At 41.5% G+C, this 20,344-nt stretch overlaps 1 protein-coding gene and 1 long non-coding RNA gene across 42 annotated transcripts in view; both read left to right on the top strand.

Annotated features, from left to right (window-relative positions):
* LOC105020620 (protein tyrosine phosphatase receptor type D) overlaps window positions 1–13,220 on the top strand; it is a 464,512-nt gene extending 451,292 nt beyond the window's left edge. For all 41 annotated transcript variants that reach the window (XM_020043402.3, XM_020043401.3, XM_020043398.3 and 38 more), the window contains 7 exons: window positions 7,804–8,089; window positions 9,220–9,398; window positions 9,522–9,648; window positions 9,789–9,914; window positions 10,907–11,061; window positions 11,356–11,491; window positions 12,793–13,220. In XM_020043402.3, the coding sequence (XP_019898961.1) occupies window positions 7,804–8,089; window positions 9,220–9,398; window positions 9,522–9,648; window positions 9,789–9,914; window positions 10,907–11,061; window positions 11,356–11,491; window positions 12,793–12,861 (1,078 nt within the window). In that variant the 3' untranslated portion in view covers window positions 12,862–13,220. The remainder of the gene's footprint in view (window positions 1–7,803; window positions 8,090–9,219; window positions 9,399–9,521; window positions 9,649–9,788; window positions 9,915–10,906; window positions 11,062–11,355; window positions 11,492–12,792) is intronic.
* Window positions 13,221–16,589: 3,369 nt separating this feature from the next.
* On the top strand, window positions 16,590–17,612 carry LOC109615067. Its single transcript, XR_002196095.1, has 3 exons — window positions 16,590–16,773; window positions 16,865–16,876; window positions 17,485–17,612. It is a non-coding gene; the product is annotated as an uncharacterized LOC109615067 (long non-coding RNA).
* The last annotated feature ends 2,732 nt before the right edge of the window (window positions 17,613–20,344 follow it).

Raw genomic sequence — 20,344 nt, 5'->3', positions numbered from 1 at the left:
GATAAAGAGTGCAGAGTGTCAACTCTGCATGGAAGCGTCTCGCACAATCCCAAATCTGCCAGGCCTTGTCACACCACCATTTAATAAGCAACATTTTTTCATCCTAATTCTGGCAACAGCAAGTTCCCAGTCTACACCCCTGTTATCGCTCCCAAAGTATACCTTCACTTCACTGATCTGAAAAGAGTTGGAAATGGGGTGAGCCCTCCCTCTAGCTCGTGGCTTGACATCAATCCATTGCCTTTGGGTATGAACGATTATAAGATCAGTATCGGGAGTAGTCTCTCTTATACCAGGCTGTTGATTGCGACATGCTTATGAAAACATTTGCAAGTCCAAACAAAAAGGACATTGGAAGGGGGTGGGGCATGTGCGCTGTGTAATTAACTGAATTCTACAGTCCCTCAAACATTTCAGAAATTAGCTTGTTAGGCTATTGTTAGCAGAAAAACAGTCCTTTGTATGTGCATTAGCCACAGAATGTGTTTATGCAGCAGACTGACCAGAGATAAACAGAATAATTGCGGGTGTGGCCCAATCCTATAGAGTTAGACTAAATTCATCAGCAATAACTTGCATAAAGATTATTTGTAAAGTTGAACAGCAACTTTCTCCTTGACAAACACACATCGACACATTCGCCCATACAATCATTTCGTCAGTAATGGCCCCTTGAGTCAAGGGAGCAGAATGAATTTCGCACAGTCGTACCAAAGTGGACCGTGTCTGAAAGTGCTATTGATTTCGCTGCTTTGTTGTCAAGCCCAGACAGACACCCCCATTTACCCTGGCTTTGAGAATGCACATTAAGAATGGGACAGTGGAGCAGATATGACATTCCTGTCACACAGTCACACAGGGAATGGTCATGGTCACGTCACTTTGGCCATCCGTTAGACATGTCAGACCTTCCCGTCTCCGGACCGTATATCTGTCATACTCAATAACGAGGTAGCCAGTTTAACGTTATTGTTGATGACATGCCTTGTTAAAACGTGACAGTCATAGACAATGAGAGGAGGATAAGTGGTTGCTGTTCCAGTTTTTTATTTTTTTTATTGGCTCGTCTGGTTTCAAAGTGTTTCAAATGTAATTTGTTCATTCAAAATGGCTGCCCTATATTGAAGCCTCACTATCAGTCCAGTTCAGTTAGGAGCATTAGGGATTTGAGTTGAATTGTAATTTTGATGATGACTGATAAATGGACTAAATAATTTAAATGGATTATCATCAGTCGGTTTATTATTGTTAGACTTCCATAATTACTGCACGCCCATTGATATTTCATTGCTTTAAGTTCACTTCATGGCCAGTCGGCCATTTGCCTCCGAGGGTCATTAGAATAACTTTCAGTAGTCTTATAAGATGTGTTGATGCACAGACCTTCAGCAAAGCTTTAGAAAAACGAATGTCCTATAACACAGGATCAGGGTTTGTGTTACACCGGGTGATATATTATAGGACACTCTATAAGCCTGTTTAGACTAAAACAATTGGAGTGGAATTAGCAGAATGACATAATGAAGTCTGCTCCTGCTTTGTAACCCCCCCAGAAATTGGTCGTTGAGAAGCAACTACAAAGATCTCACACTGGCACCACACAAATTGTACTATAACCAGTAACAACACTTATGCCACTCCCCAGTGAACGTTTGACAACATAGTCAGCGAGCTGAGACGTCCTTAGCGCCCTGTGTGGTGTTGAGACTTAACACATACCTCTGGCCCAGTGTGAATAGAAAAGGGAAATTAGCATATTATGCCAATGTTATTTCAATGATGTAGTGTAAATACGTTGTTCACCTGGTAACTAACATAACGCTCACCGTCGAACAGGCGGTTGGCGTCGTCTCTTCACGAGACCTCTAGTTGCGATTGTGGTTATTAGATGTCTAATATTCACTAGCCCTCTGTCAGCAGATGCCAACCTTTTACGTTTACTCGAATTCCAACTGAATTTAGCTGTAGCACGCAAGTACCCCCTCATGTGTATTTTACCAGTAAGCATATGGACTCATGAGTCTTCTCAAGTACCCCCACTGAAAAGGCCAAGTACCACCAGGGGTCCTTTACTCCAGTTGAGAACCACCGCCGTAGCCCTTTTAAGACCATTTAAAGAGATGGTAGACAATTGAGGCAATGTGCCTGATTTTTACACAGTCATTTGCATAACATGTTGATTTACACTGCCACGTGCCGAAAGACAAGTCAAGAGAGGGTTGTGGACCCGGCTCAGGGACTGCTCCCAACAACTTGAGCCGACCTCATCCGTCCCACAGACTAACACAGACTCCCTGCATCTACATTATATGCACTGAAACTAACAATGTGTAAGTCACCTGTAGCTACATGACAGGCTGCCCCGTAAAATCCCTGCTCATTAACTAACAATGTGTACGTCACCTGTAGCTACATGACGGACTGCCCCGTAAAATCCCTGTTCATTAACCAACAATGTGTACGTCACCTGTAGCTACATGACGGACTGCCCCGTAAAATCCCTGCTCATTAACCAACAATGTGTAAGTCACCTGTAGCTACATGACGGACTGCCCCGTAAAATCCCTGCTCATTAACCAACAATGTGTACGTCACCTGTAGCTACATGACGGACTGCCCCGTAAAATCCCTACTCATTAACCAACAATGTGTACGTCACCTGTAGCTACATGACGGACTGCCCCGTAAAATCCCTGTTCATTAACCAACAATGTGTACGTCACCTGTAGCTACATGAGACTGCCCCGTAAAATCCCTACTCATTAACCAACAATGTGTACGTCACCTGTAGCTACATGACGGACTGCCCCGTAAAATCCCTGTTCATTAACCAACAATGTGTACGTCACCTGTAGCTACATGACGGACTGCCCCGTAAAATCCCTGTTCATTAACCAACAATGTGTACGTCACCTGTAGCTACATGAGACTGCCCCGTAAAATCCCTACTCATTAACCAACAATGTGTACGTCACCTGTAGCTACATGACGGACTGCCCCGTAAAATCCCTGCTCATTAACCATTATGTTAAGCTCGCCACCACATCATATACAAGCATCGTCTGCCTTTGTGTGGACATGCGTATGCTGTCCCAGTATGTGGTCTTCCACTAGCAGTGCCATTGACGTTAAATCCGATTTTGATGAGTGTCTACTGTCAAAGACGTCTTACCATCGACTACACATGGTATAGACAATATTTAGCTACACAAATCTATATATAATAACAGGCTACATGCCATTTTCTTGCTCAGTCACCCTTGACTTTCACAGGCGGAGGCATGGAGGCATATCGAGCGCAGAAAAACTAATTCAGCTCCCGGTAGAATGAACAGGGTCTCGCCACCACTACCACTCAGTTCATTCTGGTCACAAGTCCAGCAGTAGCCGTGCTCTTCAGGCACCTTCCAATAAATAGCTAAAAAATGTCTAACAAAATGTAAAAGGAAAAATATTTTTGTTTAAATCTGCTTGTAAATTCATTGTAAGACTTGAAAATGGCTCTGTAGCCATTTAGCCAAACACCGTGACATCCTTGAAAAAATAATTCACAGAATAATGGGCATATATTGCACAATACAAGTGTTCAAAGCTCTTGGAGAAGTAAGTAGACTGACAGCGGTAATCGCTGCCAAAGATGTGTCTAACATCAACTGAATAATGAATGAATCTAATGAAGACGTGTTTTATTTTCCATTCACATTCATCCAGTCTGGGTATTTATAGCAGATCATTGACAAAATCATTTTTTGTGCATCAATATTCTACAGCTTGCAGTTAGCGACTCAGTAAGATGAAACGATACGTGTTTGACGCTAGCTGTGGGTGGTCATCAAACCGCAGCACGGGAGAAGTTAGCGATAGGAGTTAAGACGAGCGCCAAGTGGTTGCAAGACCTACAATCAGTGCAGTGTGCAACGACCTTAAGTCTTCCTACAACAACATGTGGTAAAGTTCAGGAGAAAGTGTGGTTTCTAACAGAAAAGCAATAACAAAGGGCTATTAGTTAACAAATAGATTAAGTACAGCTAAATGAACTGCCCTACTTTTACAAATGTATTTATTTTAATATGTCAAGATGTAGATGTTTTTTTCCCAACAGGCTAAGCCACACTTTACCCATGTAAAACCTCCATGTAAAACCTCCAAAACTTTACAAACCTAGTCTGCCGTGATTCCCCATAGTGGTATTATAAGAAGTACAACCATGTGTTCTCACGGCTAAACTCAATATCTCTTCGGTCCGTCTCACTGTCTCTCCTCATGAGGTGAGGTAATCGTTTCTAGTGTGGGAAGCGTATTGTTCAAGACCCCCCCCCCCCCCCCCCCCCCCCGCCTGCCCCCGCGGAGTCGTACAATAGGTTTGTTCTCTGTCGCAACAGTTCCATGTTGTTCTTGTTGACCCATGGGTTTGTGAACGGGGGGCTGTTCAAGCATTATGGGTGCACCAGAAGAAGTCACATCGGACATGATTGAATGTCACTGGGATCACTGGCCTTTTCCATTGCTCAAAAAGAGGCGCGGAGACACTTGGAAGTCGTATGTCACACGAAGAGCAACACAGTTTTAATTCCGGGTGAATTGAAGAGGGAACGTTTATTTCGGGAAGATATTGCTTTTTCCAGCGTGGCTGCGTCCTTTTCTGTGTTATATCACAGTCCTTGAAAATGTGAATGTGAACATTTCCCTCATGCGTCAAGCATATATTCTTTAGAGGTGGCTGTTTAATTCATAATCTATATTTGAATGTCCAACACCGTCTAGCCTGTCTACTTGAACAATAGGTACAGCGCCGGCAGATTTTGGTTAGAGTCGTGTCTCATAAAGAGTGTGGAAGGGAGAAACAGCCTGCCGCAAAGGAGCCTGGTCTTTTTCAAAGAAATTAAATGTCTGACTGTCTTTAATGGCCTCACTGCCTCATCGCACAGTGAAATGTAGTATTGTCGTCCCATTCCTCCTCAGAACACCTCAAGTGCAGACACGCCTGTTTTGCTACGACTGTGTTTATGGCAAATGCTTTGCCATAGAGTCAATCTCATTGTAGTAAGTAGAGATGAGCTAAAACTAAAGTGGGAAAATATGCAAACGTATAAAGAATAGCATTGCCGTACAATAACGCTTCATGGTAAATTGGTGGTAAATTTTAAGTTCATGGTTTGATTGGTGTGTGTTTTTTTTGTTGTTATGGGCAGCTGAAGGCAGCTTGAGAGGTTGCCTGACCGAAATAGATTCTGTAACAATGCCAATATGTAATTGCTTTTACTGTTGTCCAGACTTTATCTACTCCGGGTCTGGTTGCAGCTGTATTTAACAGTGTACAATCCCCTCATTCCCCAAACTCAGAAAAAACATTGAAAAGTCTTTAGCCTGACGCTGATGCCTGTAGACATCCAAAGCAGCTGGCTGTGCTTGTTGGAGCAGCCAGTGTCAGGTTGTTAGGTTGGAGGTGGTGGTGGGGGGTGGGGGGGCAATCTGAATCAGGGCCAGCCAGCCCCCCACGACTGCCAAACGTAAAGAATCTCCCTTTCTTCCTCTCTATCTCTCTCAAGATAACAGAAAAGACGAGCCAGTTGGCTGGGTCACCCCCAAACCTCCATCCTCCTCCACCTCCCAATCTTTCTGGCTCGTCGCTGTCACTCTGTCACTTGCTTTCTCATAGGTCATCACTCTCCTGTGTCTGGGACGGGATTGTAAAGCGGTAAAGGATTGGAAACAGCTGGGGGGGGGGTGGGTGATAGAAAATGTCTTTTAAGAATGTGTTTGCCATGTTTCCTCTCCCCTCCGTGCTTCGGAGTGCGTTGCTCTTTAAACTTGGGATGAATATCATTCCAATAAGAACATTTCAGAACATTCAAACCAAAATGCTCCGCGAGGATCCGGTAACTGCCTCGAGAATCGCGACAAAGCCTAAGTCAAAACACTCCCAGAAGTCAGTCCATCAGGGGGTGTCAGCTAAACGCAAGCACCCACTGATTTGCCTCAACAAATGACGCCTGTACAGTATGTTTCTTAATTCGCTGTCCCATGCAGCCTCCACTTCACCGTGGCACATTAGCCAGACTTGGGCCCCAGGGACTATCTTAACTCCCTCTTGAGGTCCCCCCCCCCCCCCGTATAAATGAAAACCAAATGCTCCATCCGAGGAAGAGAGACAGGGGAATGTGGCCCACACCTCGTAGGCATGTCGACTTAATGGGTTGAATAACCTATTTACTTCATAGCAGCCAGCCAAGGACTGTCTTGTCAATGTTCGGCTGTGGGGAGATATCCCACTCCTCCATTATGCCATTGTCAAGAAAGGTCTAATAAATAGTGACAAAATATGACGTCTTAATAAAAGTTAAGACAGGGATGTGGCAAAACATGTTGTTCAACTACTGCAGTGTCAAAACACATTTTCTGTGGTAAATATGAAATAAAGGGTGTAGCGTAAAAAATGATACATCTTAGCATTCTGTCCAGGTCCTTTTTAGTGCTATCTGAACTGTGGAGTATTAGAAGTGAAATGTAAACATTAATGACATATTTCCTCTCTTCCTTAACTTGTTTTTCTGGCTATAATGTGTCTGTGGGAGTCTTAATGAAGTGGGAGTCATTAATGAAGAGGCCTGTCTTTCAGTAACTTTGGAGAACCATTACATGATTTTTGCACAGTGCGCTAAGCTAATGGCAGTATTTTATGTAAGTCGCACTACTCTCAACAAACTCAACAAATATTCCCGGCTCTCAAAGTCACAACCCACCTCTCAGAATTATTCAGCAGAAAGAGATTTAATATAATATGGGGGGGGGGGAGTAGACGCAGAGTAGACGCTGGAATCGTCAGGTATCGTCTTGATCTGCAACACAACCAGGAGGACTTTGGACAGGGACAGAAACAAGTCTTTCAAGCCTGGTACTCAGGAGGTGTGGGCCAAGACCTCATGTCCTCCTAAGTTTAAAACAGGGCAGGAGACAAACATTTTTAGACAGCACATTCCTTAGATTAACAAGGATTTACAGTGGAGAAGGAGAACTGACCCCCCTCAGGGAGGCCCCGGACAGGGCCCAACAGGCAGGAAATCAATACACCCACATTGACCAGCATCTACCAAAGGGACACCAACCAACCGCAACCACCCTGAAAGAGGGCAGAGTATTGCCCACAGAGTTCGCTCCCATTGCACGGTGTGACATTCATTTATGACGTTATTTATTTTAATGTATTTATCAGGAAATATATGATTTGCCACCTGTGTGTGTGTGTGAGGTGTGGGTGTTCTCACAAGCTGTGTGTGTGTGTGACTGCTTTTGACAGCTCAGATAGAGGATAGTTAAAATGTGAAATAAAATTAAATATTGATTAGCTCAGATCTGGTTAGAGAGTATGCCGGTTGATTGCCATGCCGGCGGAGAGTCAAACTAAAGGCTGCAGACTGCCCCACCCCACTCCTCTGCCACAGCACCACTTCAGCTTTGATGACCTCTGAGGGGTTAATGTTACGGCCTGGGGTTAGCCCCTAGTCTGGCCTCTGAGGAACCAGTGAACATTTTAGGTTCGCTACCATTGAGGCAGGGCAGCTCCCCCAGCATGGCGCTGTCCCTCACCCAGATGAGTGATAGTTCATACCATAGGTGAAAGGGTTTCAACAGGAAACCGAGCAGAGCGGTTTAGGTTAAGTTGTATTGTAAACCAGAACAAAGTAAAACGTAACCAAGGACGGGGAGGGGTTGAGCCAATAGCAAGTCACCCTCTCCCCCGTGTTCCACACGTCTCGCGAGGGAGTAGCGCTCAGGTCTGCCGTCTCCTGGTTTCGTCCTCAGCGCCGGCGTGGGCCGCACAGGCTGCTTCATCGTGATCGACGCCATGCTGGAGCGCATCAAGCACGAGAAGACGGTGGACATCTACGGCCACGTGACACTGATGCGCGCCCAGCGAAACTACATGGTGCAGACGGAGGACCAGTACGTGTTCATCCACGACGCGCTCCAGGAGGCCGTCACGTGTGGCACCACCGAAGTGCCCGCCCGAAACCTCTACGCCTACATCCAGAAGCTGACCGCAGTCGAGGGCGGAGAGAATGTCACGGGCATGGAGCTGGAGTTCAAGGTAAGCTAATCGGCGAACAGTGCATTCGAAGCATGCGACGGATAGGAAACACGTGATGGAAAATGAGTAACTAAACTGGTAAAAGGGTGCAATGCTAACAGCCAACCTATGGAGATTGTAGACCGCACTGATGTTGGATACTAATCCAACAGCAGTATACTCCAACTCATATTCTGCTTTATTGTTCTAAAGGGGCCAGGCTACATAAAGAAAAATGAAGAAAAGCATTGCAAGCGCCAGTCCCCTTTTTATGTCCAATACTGTCTGATCCCATGGGAGGTTTTGCAGCAAACTGTAATTTTTCCTATTTACCCAAAGCCAGACACTGGTTAGATATGTTCATATAACCCCCCCCCCCCCCCCCATCTCTGTACCACTACTCATGGACCCTTTTCCAATTCCCATTAGCCGAGCAAGACAGTGAGGCCTTTGGTTTACTCCATTCCAGTTAGTTCATTTTGTAACCTGACTTTTTAGTTTCCTCTTTCCCTGTTTCGTTCCCCCGCTTATGGGTATGAAGGGGGCCGTTAAAAAAGGTTTTTCCTCATGACTAGGATGTTTGCCAGAGGGGGCTTAAAACATACACCCTGCAATTACAACGACTGGGTTGTGCTACCAACCCAACCACCCGTCATGGTCCGCCAGTCTGCACTGTGTTATACGTGCTGTTACCGTGTTTTCCTCTGTGCTTTGCTTGTCACGGACCTACTTTCTCTGGCCAGTGATGAATGATAAGACCCATAACAAATGAAAAACACACCCGCGTCAACGTTGGGCTTGTCCACTGCATACTAATATTTTAGAGTTTCAGCACAACACGCTATTTTTGGCCCCACGCTGCAATTCTTAGCAGCAACGATAAGCCCCCATTTCTCCTCAACATACTAAACTTTAATGTTAAACATGTAACTACCGTTCCGTTTAGAATGTTTGGCAGCCAAAAAGCCATAATCTTACTTAGGGGCACATCCAATTTGGTAGCATGTGACTGTAAATAGCATACACGTCTTTAGCTTACACAAGCCCCTAATTTTCATGTCAACCACAAGCCGGGCACTTTGGAAATGGAGGAAGCGCGCAGCGTTTACCTGCAGTCACCTAACAGCAGTGCTCCTCATCTTCCCCTGCAGCGCTTAGCCAACACTAAAGCCCATACGTCGCGATTCATCAGTGCCAATCTCCCCTGCAACAAGTTCAAGAACCGCCTTGTGAACATAATGCCATACGAGTCCACGCGAGTGTGTCTTCAGCCCATTCGAGGGGTGGAGGGCTCCGACTACATCAACGCCAGTTTCATTGATGGTTACAGGTAAGATGAACACCAATGGCGTTGATCCACTGCCTAAGGAGAAACAAGGGGAACCTAAACACGACTCACTTTTACTATTAATTCTGGCGTACCGAATATATTTCTATTGTTTTATGTCCCCAGGCAACAGAAAGCATATATTGCCACACAAGGGCCACTAGCAGAGACTACAGAGGACTTCTGGAGGATGCTCTGGGAGCACAACTCCACCATCGTGGTCATGCTGACCAAACTCCGAGAAATGGGCAGGGTATGTGAAGCTCTGGCCGTGTGCTCGCCGGTCCGTTCGAACGAAATGTTCCAACTTGAACATGATACTGGAGAAGATAACATGCGCATCACATTGCTACTTCCATTTTTTTTTTTATTGTTGTATTTCCCTTGCTGCAGGAAAAATGCCACCAGTACTGGCCAGCAGAGAGGTCGGCCAGGTACCAGTACTTTGTGGTGGACCCCATGGCTGAATACAACATGCCTCAGTACATCCTGAGAGAGTTCAAAGTGACTGATGCCAGGGTAAATACTGTGCTCCAATACGTCCCTCTTTTACTGTCTAAACAATCGGTGAGATTTCACGTTGCTCAGAAGTGTTCCCGACATTGTAGTTTTTGTCGACATCTGTGCCATATATCAGATTTATTGTTTACAGTGAGGAGTTTGGTGAAACTGATAAATCTGCCTACTCAGCTGTTTCACATTAACCGCTACGACATTTGTTTTTTAAATTTGATTTTAACGGTTCAAATTGAGACTTGGACTGACAGTGTCAGTTGGCAGGCTCCTAATGGAGTTTTATTTTTTTATTTTATTTTTTTACTGTTCAGTAGCCCTCAAGCCAACATCTGGGCCCCATATGAAAGATGTAGTTATACCAAACAGTGGGGTTTTTAATACATACACAAATATATTTTGGGGAGAATTATGACATGTGTCAATGGTGTAAAAACAAATGCAACGCCTGGCAGCATTGAGCCGTTGGGAGTTTTTAATTCCATCAAAGGCTTACACTGATAAATGGTGCAGGCTTCTTCTTTGTAGTGTGGGGTACACTGGGACCTCAATGGGATTGCTTCCCCTTATCAAGGGGATACAATATCACTTAAGTAATGCACACCCTCAAAGACGGATTTTCCAGAGCCTGCTGAACGCAGGCACATCAAAGGACTTAGCGTCTTTAGTATTCATATATTAATACATTCAGGTGAAAATGACAGATATCTTTAGTAAGCAACGCTAGTGTCTGTTGTCTACAACTGTGTGTCTCTTTGCTCCCTGATTTACTAACGGCTGAAATGTTCAATGGAAAAGCACACAAAAGCTTGTGTCATTATTGAGGCACATTGAGATAGTTCACAGGGGAAAACAAACAGACGGACAGTCTTCTGACTTGGGCTGTTTGTCAAGAGCACTGGATGGGTTGCCTTGACTTTCTCACTTGTACTTCGTTGTTTTTCTACTTCTTGGCCAAACATTCCATTTGAGTAAACACTCTATTCCTATTTTTCTAGGACGGACAGTCGCGGACAGTAAGGCAGTTTCAGTTTACAGACTGGCCCGAGCAAGGAGTGCCAAAATCGGGAGAGGGCTTCATCGATTTCATCGGTCAAGTGCATAAAACAAAAGAACAGTTTGGCCAAGATGGGCCTATTTCTGTCCACTGTAGGTAAGGAGCTGATATAATTGCAATTCCAACATAATGGTAAGCATGTACACTAACAGACTACAAGGTTTAATGGTGTCTAAAAGATGTACGTAGCTTGACTTGCAGCGGAAGAATTGTGCTACTTAAATCTACCAGGATCTAAGATCAGATCAGAAAATCCACGGACATGGTGGGGAAAATCTTTATGAAATGTCTAGTGAGCAAAGTTCGATTAAACAGTCTAGTCTAGTTATCAACAGCTTGGATGTCCTGGAGATATTTAGTGTCTTATAATCTTTGAACCGTTTTCGGCAGTGCGGGCGTGGGTAGGACTGGAGTCTTCATCACCCTCAGCATCGTACTAGAGAGGATGAGGTACGAGGGTGTGGTGGATATCTTCCAAACGGTGAAAATGCTCCGGACACAGAGACCGGCCATGGTGCAAACAGAGGTGAGACACCTTACATGCCAGTTCTGTCTAAACCTCCCACCAAGCATGCAACATTACCCGCATACTCTATACTTAACTATAGGTAACAACCCAGAGCTGATGTCCCAAGTACACTTGTTACAAAAATATTTTCAATGTGCTTTGTTAGGTAACAAAACAATGGGCAAAATATGACATAAAAACCCCACAGGAGGTGGCATTTGACTTGAAATGAAATGGGCCCAGTTACACAGAACACAACCACTGTTGTCAATTAAATATGTACTTCTCTACTGTCACCTGGTAAACAGTATGTCTATATTTAAGACCATGCAAACAAAGTGATGCTGATGAGTTCCTTTGAATGGTTGAAGGAGAACTATTTTCATGATCTTTAGAAAATGTACACAGTAGCTAATTGTGTCCACAGAACAACTCTGACCAAATGTGCAAAGAGCCTGTTCTACCGATAAACCTTGCTTTTATTAGCAAAAAGAATGATCCTGCAGCGCATTAATCTAGGAACCGATCCATCCCCTATTGTCCTGTGCACTCCGACCTTCTATGTCTTCCATACATGTCTTGCCTCCATTTGCATCCATACCTTGGACTCAGTAAGGTCATAAAATGTCACCCGAGGCTTTGTGCCCAGTAGCCTGAGGACAAGGTTACATGATAGCTTAGCCCCTCTGAAATTGCTTAAAAGCAGCGGAAAGTATTTTGTTTCTCCTAATTTATTTCTGTGCCGCAGCAAATGAAAAGGTGAACGTGTCAGACAGAGAAAGAGAGAATGATTGATGCTCTGGAAATTGAATATCATGAACACAGAAGTAGGGTCTTAGTCTGATTACCTTGTTAATTTGTTCACCCGGAAAATGCAAAGGCGTAGTGTATTCAAGGATGGAATATTTAATGCAGAGCAGGGGGTAACAGCACCTCTGTTCTCGCCACAATCATTGTTGTCTAGTTTGTTGCTGGGCTGATGAACACTACTTGCTGTGGTAAAATAAAAGAGCAGTACATATTGTGCACTTCTATCACATGTGAAATGATGTCCAATGTTTGAACCAGTGACTAACCCTATTTTGTTAGTCACTCTCGCAGACAACACATGAACATAGCTTTAGTCATAGCAACAGTTATACAATTGCAGGAAATTAGCATTCTTTCCCCATTACCATACAATTCATGTGTAGAATTGCAGGATATTATCTATGAAAGTGAAATTGTGGAGGTTGACCAAATGTCGCTTAGGGCCCTGAAAAGGCTGGACACAGTCTTGGAAACAAATTCTAATTATCTTTCACTTGTTTTCTCCTCAGGATCAATATCAATTCTGTTACAGAGCTGGCTTGGAATACCTTGGAAGCTTTGACCACTATGCAACGTAAGAGTCCCTGTCCTGGAGGAAAAGCAGAAGGCCCTTGGACAATCCCAGCGAGCCTCTCTTCTGAGCCATAATTTCCTGCTTGTGAAAGTACTTCTTAACTCCTAGATAAAGACTCAATTAAGTGTTGGATGTGAGACAGAAACATGTCAAAAAAATAATAAAGATGATTCCTGGAGGACCAAGTGTTTCACAAATCCCATGGAACTCACCCATGACACGGGAAAAGTGAGAGGGAATTCTGACTGTTGAAGCATCTTATGGAAAAGTGAGAGGGAATTCTGACTGTTGAAGCATCTTATGGAATTATTTTATTTTCTGTTGCTTCAAGGATTCTTCTTGGGTAAAAAAAAAAAAAAAAAACTGAAAGAAACAAAAAAAACACAATGTAATAACACAACGTACAACTACATCAACAAGTAATGCATCATATTATGATCCATAAGAGAGGCAAACGAAGGCACGCAGAATGGCTTAAAACTCGATGCACATTGTAAAGAGAAATTTCTGTTCCAAAATCAAAGTAAACAGAGACAACTACCCATCGAAAAAGAAGACACACCAGTGCTTGGTCCACTACGAAAAACGGGGCACAGCTAAAGTAATAAATGAAATGCCCTGTTTCCTGTCACAACTTTCCTCATTTAAACAAGGGAATGGGGAATATAAAGATATATGAAAGAAATAAAACCTATTGATTTAGTTTTTTAGTACTTTATTATACAGCTGATATGTGCTTCATTTTGAACTGTGTAAAATTTTATTTCCTTTTTTCTTTTTTTTTTTACTAAAGTATTTGCGTAATCCTACTTTTTTTAAGCTGTAGAACTGTTCTAATGTACGGTATGTACCGTCATGCAGAAGACTTCTTTGCTCTTTTTCGGTTTCCTTGCTTTTTTTTTTTTTTGCACTTTGTGCAGTCCTGTATTCACATTACCAAATGTTAACATTGTTACCGTTTAATTTTTTCTAAATCTTTGTCCATGATCTCACACACAATTACTGACATACAACCATGCTATAAACTGGGGCTTTGTGGAATCAACAGGGATGAGCAAAGTATGAAGTTGCTGCTACTGATTATCTTAGTTCTTCCATGTTTGAATGATGGTTAAAGATGAGCACCTGATGGATATGACGGATTATGGTACAGTATATGAGATGGCAAATATATAAACTATATATATTAATTATAATATGAGCAAAACCCTATTACATATGTACATTGAAATAAAAGTAAATTTATGGCTATATATATATAGATATATATATGTGTGTAAAACAAATGAATTGTATATGAAAGCTTTCGCAAGAGACTTTACTTTGAGGGAAATGAAGTAAATCTTCACTGGAATGCACATCAGTAGGACAAAACGTATCCTGATTCAGTGCATCTTTTCTTGTGCAATAAATAGGGTGAATTAAAGATGGGGTTCATGTGGAAACTTGACATCATAACATTTTGGTTTCCAGGTAAGGAGTATAGGAACGTTGTGTTTCATGTAATGTTACGCCACTGCATTTAGATCATACAGTTTGTAGTCCTATAGTTGGGGGTTGCTAGGCTCAGTCAGCAATAGGGCAAGGTACGAAGACGTCCCTTTCTTCTTAAGGTGTATAAACACTCAACGTAATGACATGTTTTCATTTTGCATTTAGAGTGCCTTATATTTATGCCTGTTTTTTATAACGTTCATTTAACACATTAATTGTATTCTTTCAGTAATCCATGCAGAAGTACATTTAACTGTATATTACATTTTTACCTTTAGTATTCATCTCTCACATATAAAATTATATATGCAATTACATATGTGGCAAGGCTCCTATTATCAATTTCTGTGGCCTTATTGTGGCTTAGTGATTATAATAAAACATTGAAAGACCATTTTGTTTACTGACAGCTTCACAGAAAGAAATACAGAGAATGATTTCCTTTGGTAGTGATTTACAGTTCTTCAATCTATAGAGAGAAATCTGTCAATTAATTGAGATAGATGTGCAGTATTCAGATGCTGGCAGTCAATCTGCATTTTAAATAAATTGGGACATAAGGAGAGTCAAAGCCACATGCCTGAGTCGAGGAGCTCTCGCTTACTGTTCTCACAGTAAACCTTGATAACAAAAAGCACTTTCTCTGTATACGGTCTGCAAAACAAGTACACAGACACTCAGCCAAATGGTCCCTTCATTATAATTAAGGCTTGAAAAGATTTGACTGAATACATGCGTTAAGAATTATTAACACAAACACTTGGACCAGGTTAGTGTTAGGACTCTGACAATTCTTAAATGTGTGTTGCGTCAGCAAATGCAGAAGATGTACTGTTTTTCTACAGTAAATAAATTATTTTGGTTTGAGGACATGACACATATTTTGGAATTCTGTTTTATTTGACCCCCACTCTCTTTGATGGCTTTGTAGATGTGCATTCCAGGTGCTTTCTTTCCCTTTTTAGTTCAAGCAGCTATATTGTTTCATTTTAAAACCTATTTTTAATCAGTTTTTTTGGTACTATTTTGTCATAAAAGTGCTATTATTTGAACTTTCATCCCACTTTTTCTTAGTCCAGCAGATCCAGAACTTATAATTTAGTTTTACCACGTTGATCTTTTAATTTCCATTATGCATGGTGAAACATTGCAGAATGGCCACAGCCGGCCCAGTAGGAAGAATTGCACTTTCTATATCTTTGTACTATGCACTGCCCTATTGATTCTAAACCCAATAATATATTACTTGAACCCATCTGTAAGAATCTCCTTCAATGTTCACTTTGTGTGTATGTAAATAACACAAAAAAATTGAATTTGAAAAAGACAAAAAAAAATAATGTGGCAAAAAGAGCATCCATTCTGGTGCCGTGATTACTCCAGAAGATGACTTTCAGAAATTTGTCCCAACCATCTGTTATAAACGTGGCTTCGCCATTCAAGCTTGGAGTGTCATTACAGAAATAAACGTTGTGTTCTCTCTATCTCTCGCTCGTCTGGATGCCTAGACTGAAATTAATTAATGAAATTGTAAAAAAAAGAGAAAAAAAAGGCTTGTTAAAAGAATCATACAATTACCTCTGATTAGTTGTAAGCGTAAACTGTTAGTTTTTTCCGAATGAAAGGAGTACTTTTTATTTTCTTACTTAGGTTACATTGGTGGCGAAAGAAGTCTGTATGAAAATCTGTTCTTTACTGACACAAGTTCCATTTGTTATAAATGAATTCTATTAAAAAATGTCAGTGTTATGCACCACGGTCTCACTTTTTTCCCCCCTCCATCTCACATTGACTTTGAAAGACTGATGATGCCATTTTACCTCTCGCTGGCGGTGTCACAAATGAAATCCATAGTTCTGCCAAAAGAAAAATGGGGCCTCATCAGGCTGTAATGGATTTTCATTGTGCAAATTAACTCCGTCAGTGACGCGTCAGCTGAAACCTGGGCATCAACTGTATCTAGCAATGACCGCCATTGGAAATTGAAAGGAGTGAACAAAGGAGACAATTGAAATTGTAATCCTAGAAATACTATACCAAGACTGGGATGGCCAGGTTTCATAAGTTGCGGTATCATGTAATTCCGGCTGATGAATTGCCTGCATTGTTAGTAACAGATGCAGGCACAGCTGGAGAGTCCCTTACCTCTATGAAAATCCCACCACTAGGGGCAGCAACTGGCACAGATGCTCAGGGTGGATGGACAGGATTGATAGCTTGCAGGTGGGAGTGATTGACTGTTGATTGCTGATCTAAGGAGGCTGATCCAAGCCAGCAGGGTTTTGCCCACTTGAAGTTGTGTAATTTGGTTTGGTATGTCTATATTGTTTTTCTTTTCTGTGTTATTATGTTTTCACCACCAGAACATCAGTTACCTGCATGAGCTGCTCCACTACACTGAGCCAGAACACCCTGGACCTTGGTTAGTACTGTTTCCTTTAGGATCACCCACAGAAATGTGCTTAAGATGGCTATTATTTTGAAATGTTATATCGGCTGATTTAATATTACAGATTCAGGATGTGGTAAGTTGTTGAATACAGTATCCCATAAAGCTGACCAGGTAAACAGACCTTTTTATAGTTTTTAAGTAAAGCTACGTTGTATTGATTAATGATTTTCTTCAGAAGACGTTCCTCTATTCTGGAATCCAGAATGAAGTCTGTGTCACTTTACTTGAGCTCTATTATTTGGAAAAATGTTAACATCAATTTATAATTCAAGTATTTTCAATGGATTTGTCCTCCAGCTTGGTATTCAGCTAGCATGAAATGCTCACAATGTTAGAGACGGTTAGAGGATGTGACGACGTATGGTAGCTTGACATGCTAGGTAGCACACACTCGAGCTGGCTCAGTATTCTTTACCAAACTTTATTTTGCTCTAAATATTCATTCTAAAGTGTTACACCCCCACAAACAACAATCTGAAGTAATTAAATATAATTGTAGGTTTATTTCCAGTTATAGGCTTAATACTATGACCAAAAAGACTCCCAAGACCTGTGACTAAAACTCGATGCTACATCTTGTCGTGTCCTCTGCTGTTGATAGAGTGCTGCAGTTGCCAAATAATTTTGGTCACTTAAAGCAGGAGTAAATTAACACCATTGCCAATATGTCTTTATCGCCAGGAAATTGCTGACATAGAATGGAAGTGGGAATTCATTTCAACTCATGTCAGTGGAATGGAAGGAGAATAAGTGCTCCGTTACTGGAAAAAAGCAACTGTAAACTGGTGGCCAACATTGTGGATACACTGTAAACCCTAATACATTTTTAACTCAAATGTTCCTAAGTGCAACTCATCCTTCTTTTGCATGTGCATTGACTAATTCCTCATAGCTAAACAAACATCAAACACATACATTTTTCTTAAGTAATCCAATCATAGTGCAAAAATATTTTGCACCAGAATTTGTGAAAATTATAAAAAAATCCATCTTGATGTCAAAACATAACTGAATTCCAATATGAATCATGCCTTCCTTTGCAGGCCAATGACTTGCGAGTAGCATTGCAAAATTCTGGTGAAGTTCCCAGGTTTTCCAGAAATCTCAGCCGAGGCTGTGACTGCTTTTTTGGAGGAATTTGTCAAAAACTTAGCAACCTGACTTTCTGGCCAAATATGCAAAGCAAGAGTTCAAAATAAGGCCTTATAGGATGTTAATGATTAAGAGTTGAACATTTATAACAACTACATGTACAATATTATTTCTCAATAATACAAGTAGAACAGTATGCAATGAAAATGTGTACCTAGCCCCAAACCTGTAAGTTCTGCAAACTTTTATAAACTTAAAAATATGAAGGCAACCGATTGCAGAAGAGTTAAGTGAACTTATTCAGGCTAACAGTGTAAGAAGGGTCGCTCCAGATGTGAAAATGGTACAATAATTGGCATATCGGAATCACTGGAAGAGGGCTCCCACCCAAGGCCTTTCTGTCTAGTGTCCTTGTTTTGCTCCTGGGTGACACCATTCTTGAACTGACTACTTGTTCAGGCCATGCCTACAGGCTACTGACTGCTTGTTTTGCCGGCTACAGAGAACACCATGGTTCAGTATAGCTATGTGGGGGTGTTGTGCCAGAAGGCACGCTTCTTTCGGTTTAATACTGCACTTTGGTCAGTGCACTTTGTTGCAAAGTTATGAAAACAAACCACAGTATAAACTTGGAAAGATAAGCTATGACCTCTTGCTACTTTGTCAATGGCAAAATACTTTGAATCAACGTGTTAGCCCAGATGAACTTGAACAGAAAAATGGCTTTACCAGACAACAACATTGCATAAAACTCTGTCAAGAATAACAAAGTTCCAATAAGAAATGCATTGCCATTTCCAATATGAGCTTTACTGATATTACAGTGGCTCTTATAAGATAGCATAATGATATCACTGTTCATGCCATTGTTGAAGGAATAATATAACATTAGGTACTGCTTTAAAATAACCCGTCTAGCTGTGTTATACCGTATATTAAGTCAGTGAGGTTCTCTCTAATAATACATAAATGGTGGTTTATTTAAATCCCAAATATATGAACTGGGAAAAGACTATAGAGGATTATAGACCCATTTGAAAATAATAAATACCATAGTAATCCGCAAGATAGTTGAGTCTGGTTTATGCTAAAATAAAAGTCTTTAGGTCTCTGCATTTCAGTAAAAGTACAGCAAACAATTGCTACATTTTCTTTCTAGCGATTATTCATGCATAGTGTCAGATGGATGCTAATGTAAGTGTTTGCTTTACAGTAGACAGAACTCTCCAGGAAAACTGTCATTTAAACTGGGCATTTGAGAAATATTTGGCTCAAATCCTGTTCATTGATTTAACCTTTTAATCCCCCACTCAAAGACATTCCGATGTTTGGTGCATTATCAGTGTTTTTCTGTGGGTGTGAGATATTTTAGCCTAAGTCTCTCATCACTACTTTCCCTCTACCCTCTCAGCCACTTCCTAGATAGTAATACATCATTGCAATCTTCATTTTCTCTCTCCTCCTCTATTCTATCAGGGATTTAACTTCTCCAGATTACTGCAGCCCGGCTGATGTTCGGTCTGCACCAGTTTTTCCATTTTACCCCACTGTTAGGACACTCCACTGGCTCCCAGCTCGCATCCACTAGCTGAGCTGCGAGGGGAACTGCCCTGCCTACCTTCAGGCAATGATCAAACCCTTCATCCCTATCAAGGCTCTTCATCCTCCCACATCTGATCTCTTGGCTGTAGCCTGTTTGTTCCATCTCACAGAAAGGATAACCACCAGCCAAATACAGCACATAATAACCCTGAAAATGTTTATTGTTTATGAAATGAAAACCCATTTTTATGAAATGGGTGCAGTTCAAATTATTCTTTTAAAATTGGGATTTTATCCTAATTTACATTTTTGCAAACCTGGTTGAAATTAAAAGCAAACATGAAAATACATTGACAAATTACATTGAAACAACTTTAATTCAACCAGTTGGTGCCCAGTGGGGAGACACATTTTGATTAAATAACTAACTCTATTTCACTTGTTTTCTCACTGAAGACTGCGTGTCACATGCACAGAGCAGATGTTTCATTATTGTTTCTCAAAATACAGAAGAATTATGAAATCAACCAGCCAGTCACAACACCACACGCAAGTCATTTGTATCTGTTCTTTAACAAAGACAGCTTGCCGAGCTCCCATGATGCTCAACTGAGTCAGAATTTGGGCCGATGCGGTTTCAAACAAAGGCTGACACAAGGACTGAAATAGAAGCAGCTTCTGTGAAACTAACAGAAATTTGTCAAATAAAGCAAATGACTCTTTTTAGTGTGACAACTGCCATTTTCATCAGTTTACACTATAAACAATGAGTCTGACGCAAATCTGACGTCTTTCTAAATAAAACTATCACACAAAACTCTGCAAGTCGTAATACACAGAGTTTCTATTGCTGAACACTAGCACTTAAAGAAATTCGTTTTTACATATGTACATTTTATTTAAATGA

The sequence above is a fragment of the Esox lucius genome, chromosome 24, assembly GCF_011004845.1.
Source record: "Esox lucius isolate fEsoLuc1 chromosome 24, fEsoLuc1.pri, whole genome shotgun sequence".
NCBI classification, from domain to species: domain Eukaryota; kingdom Metazoa; phylum Chordata; class Actinopteri; order Esociformes; family Esocidae; genus Esox; species Esox lucius.
This window is presented reverse-complemented; position numbering and strand designations above follow the sequence as displayed.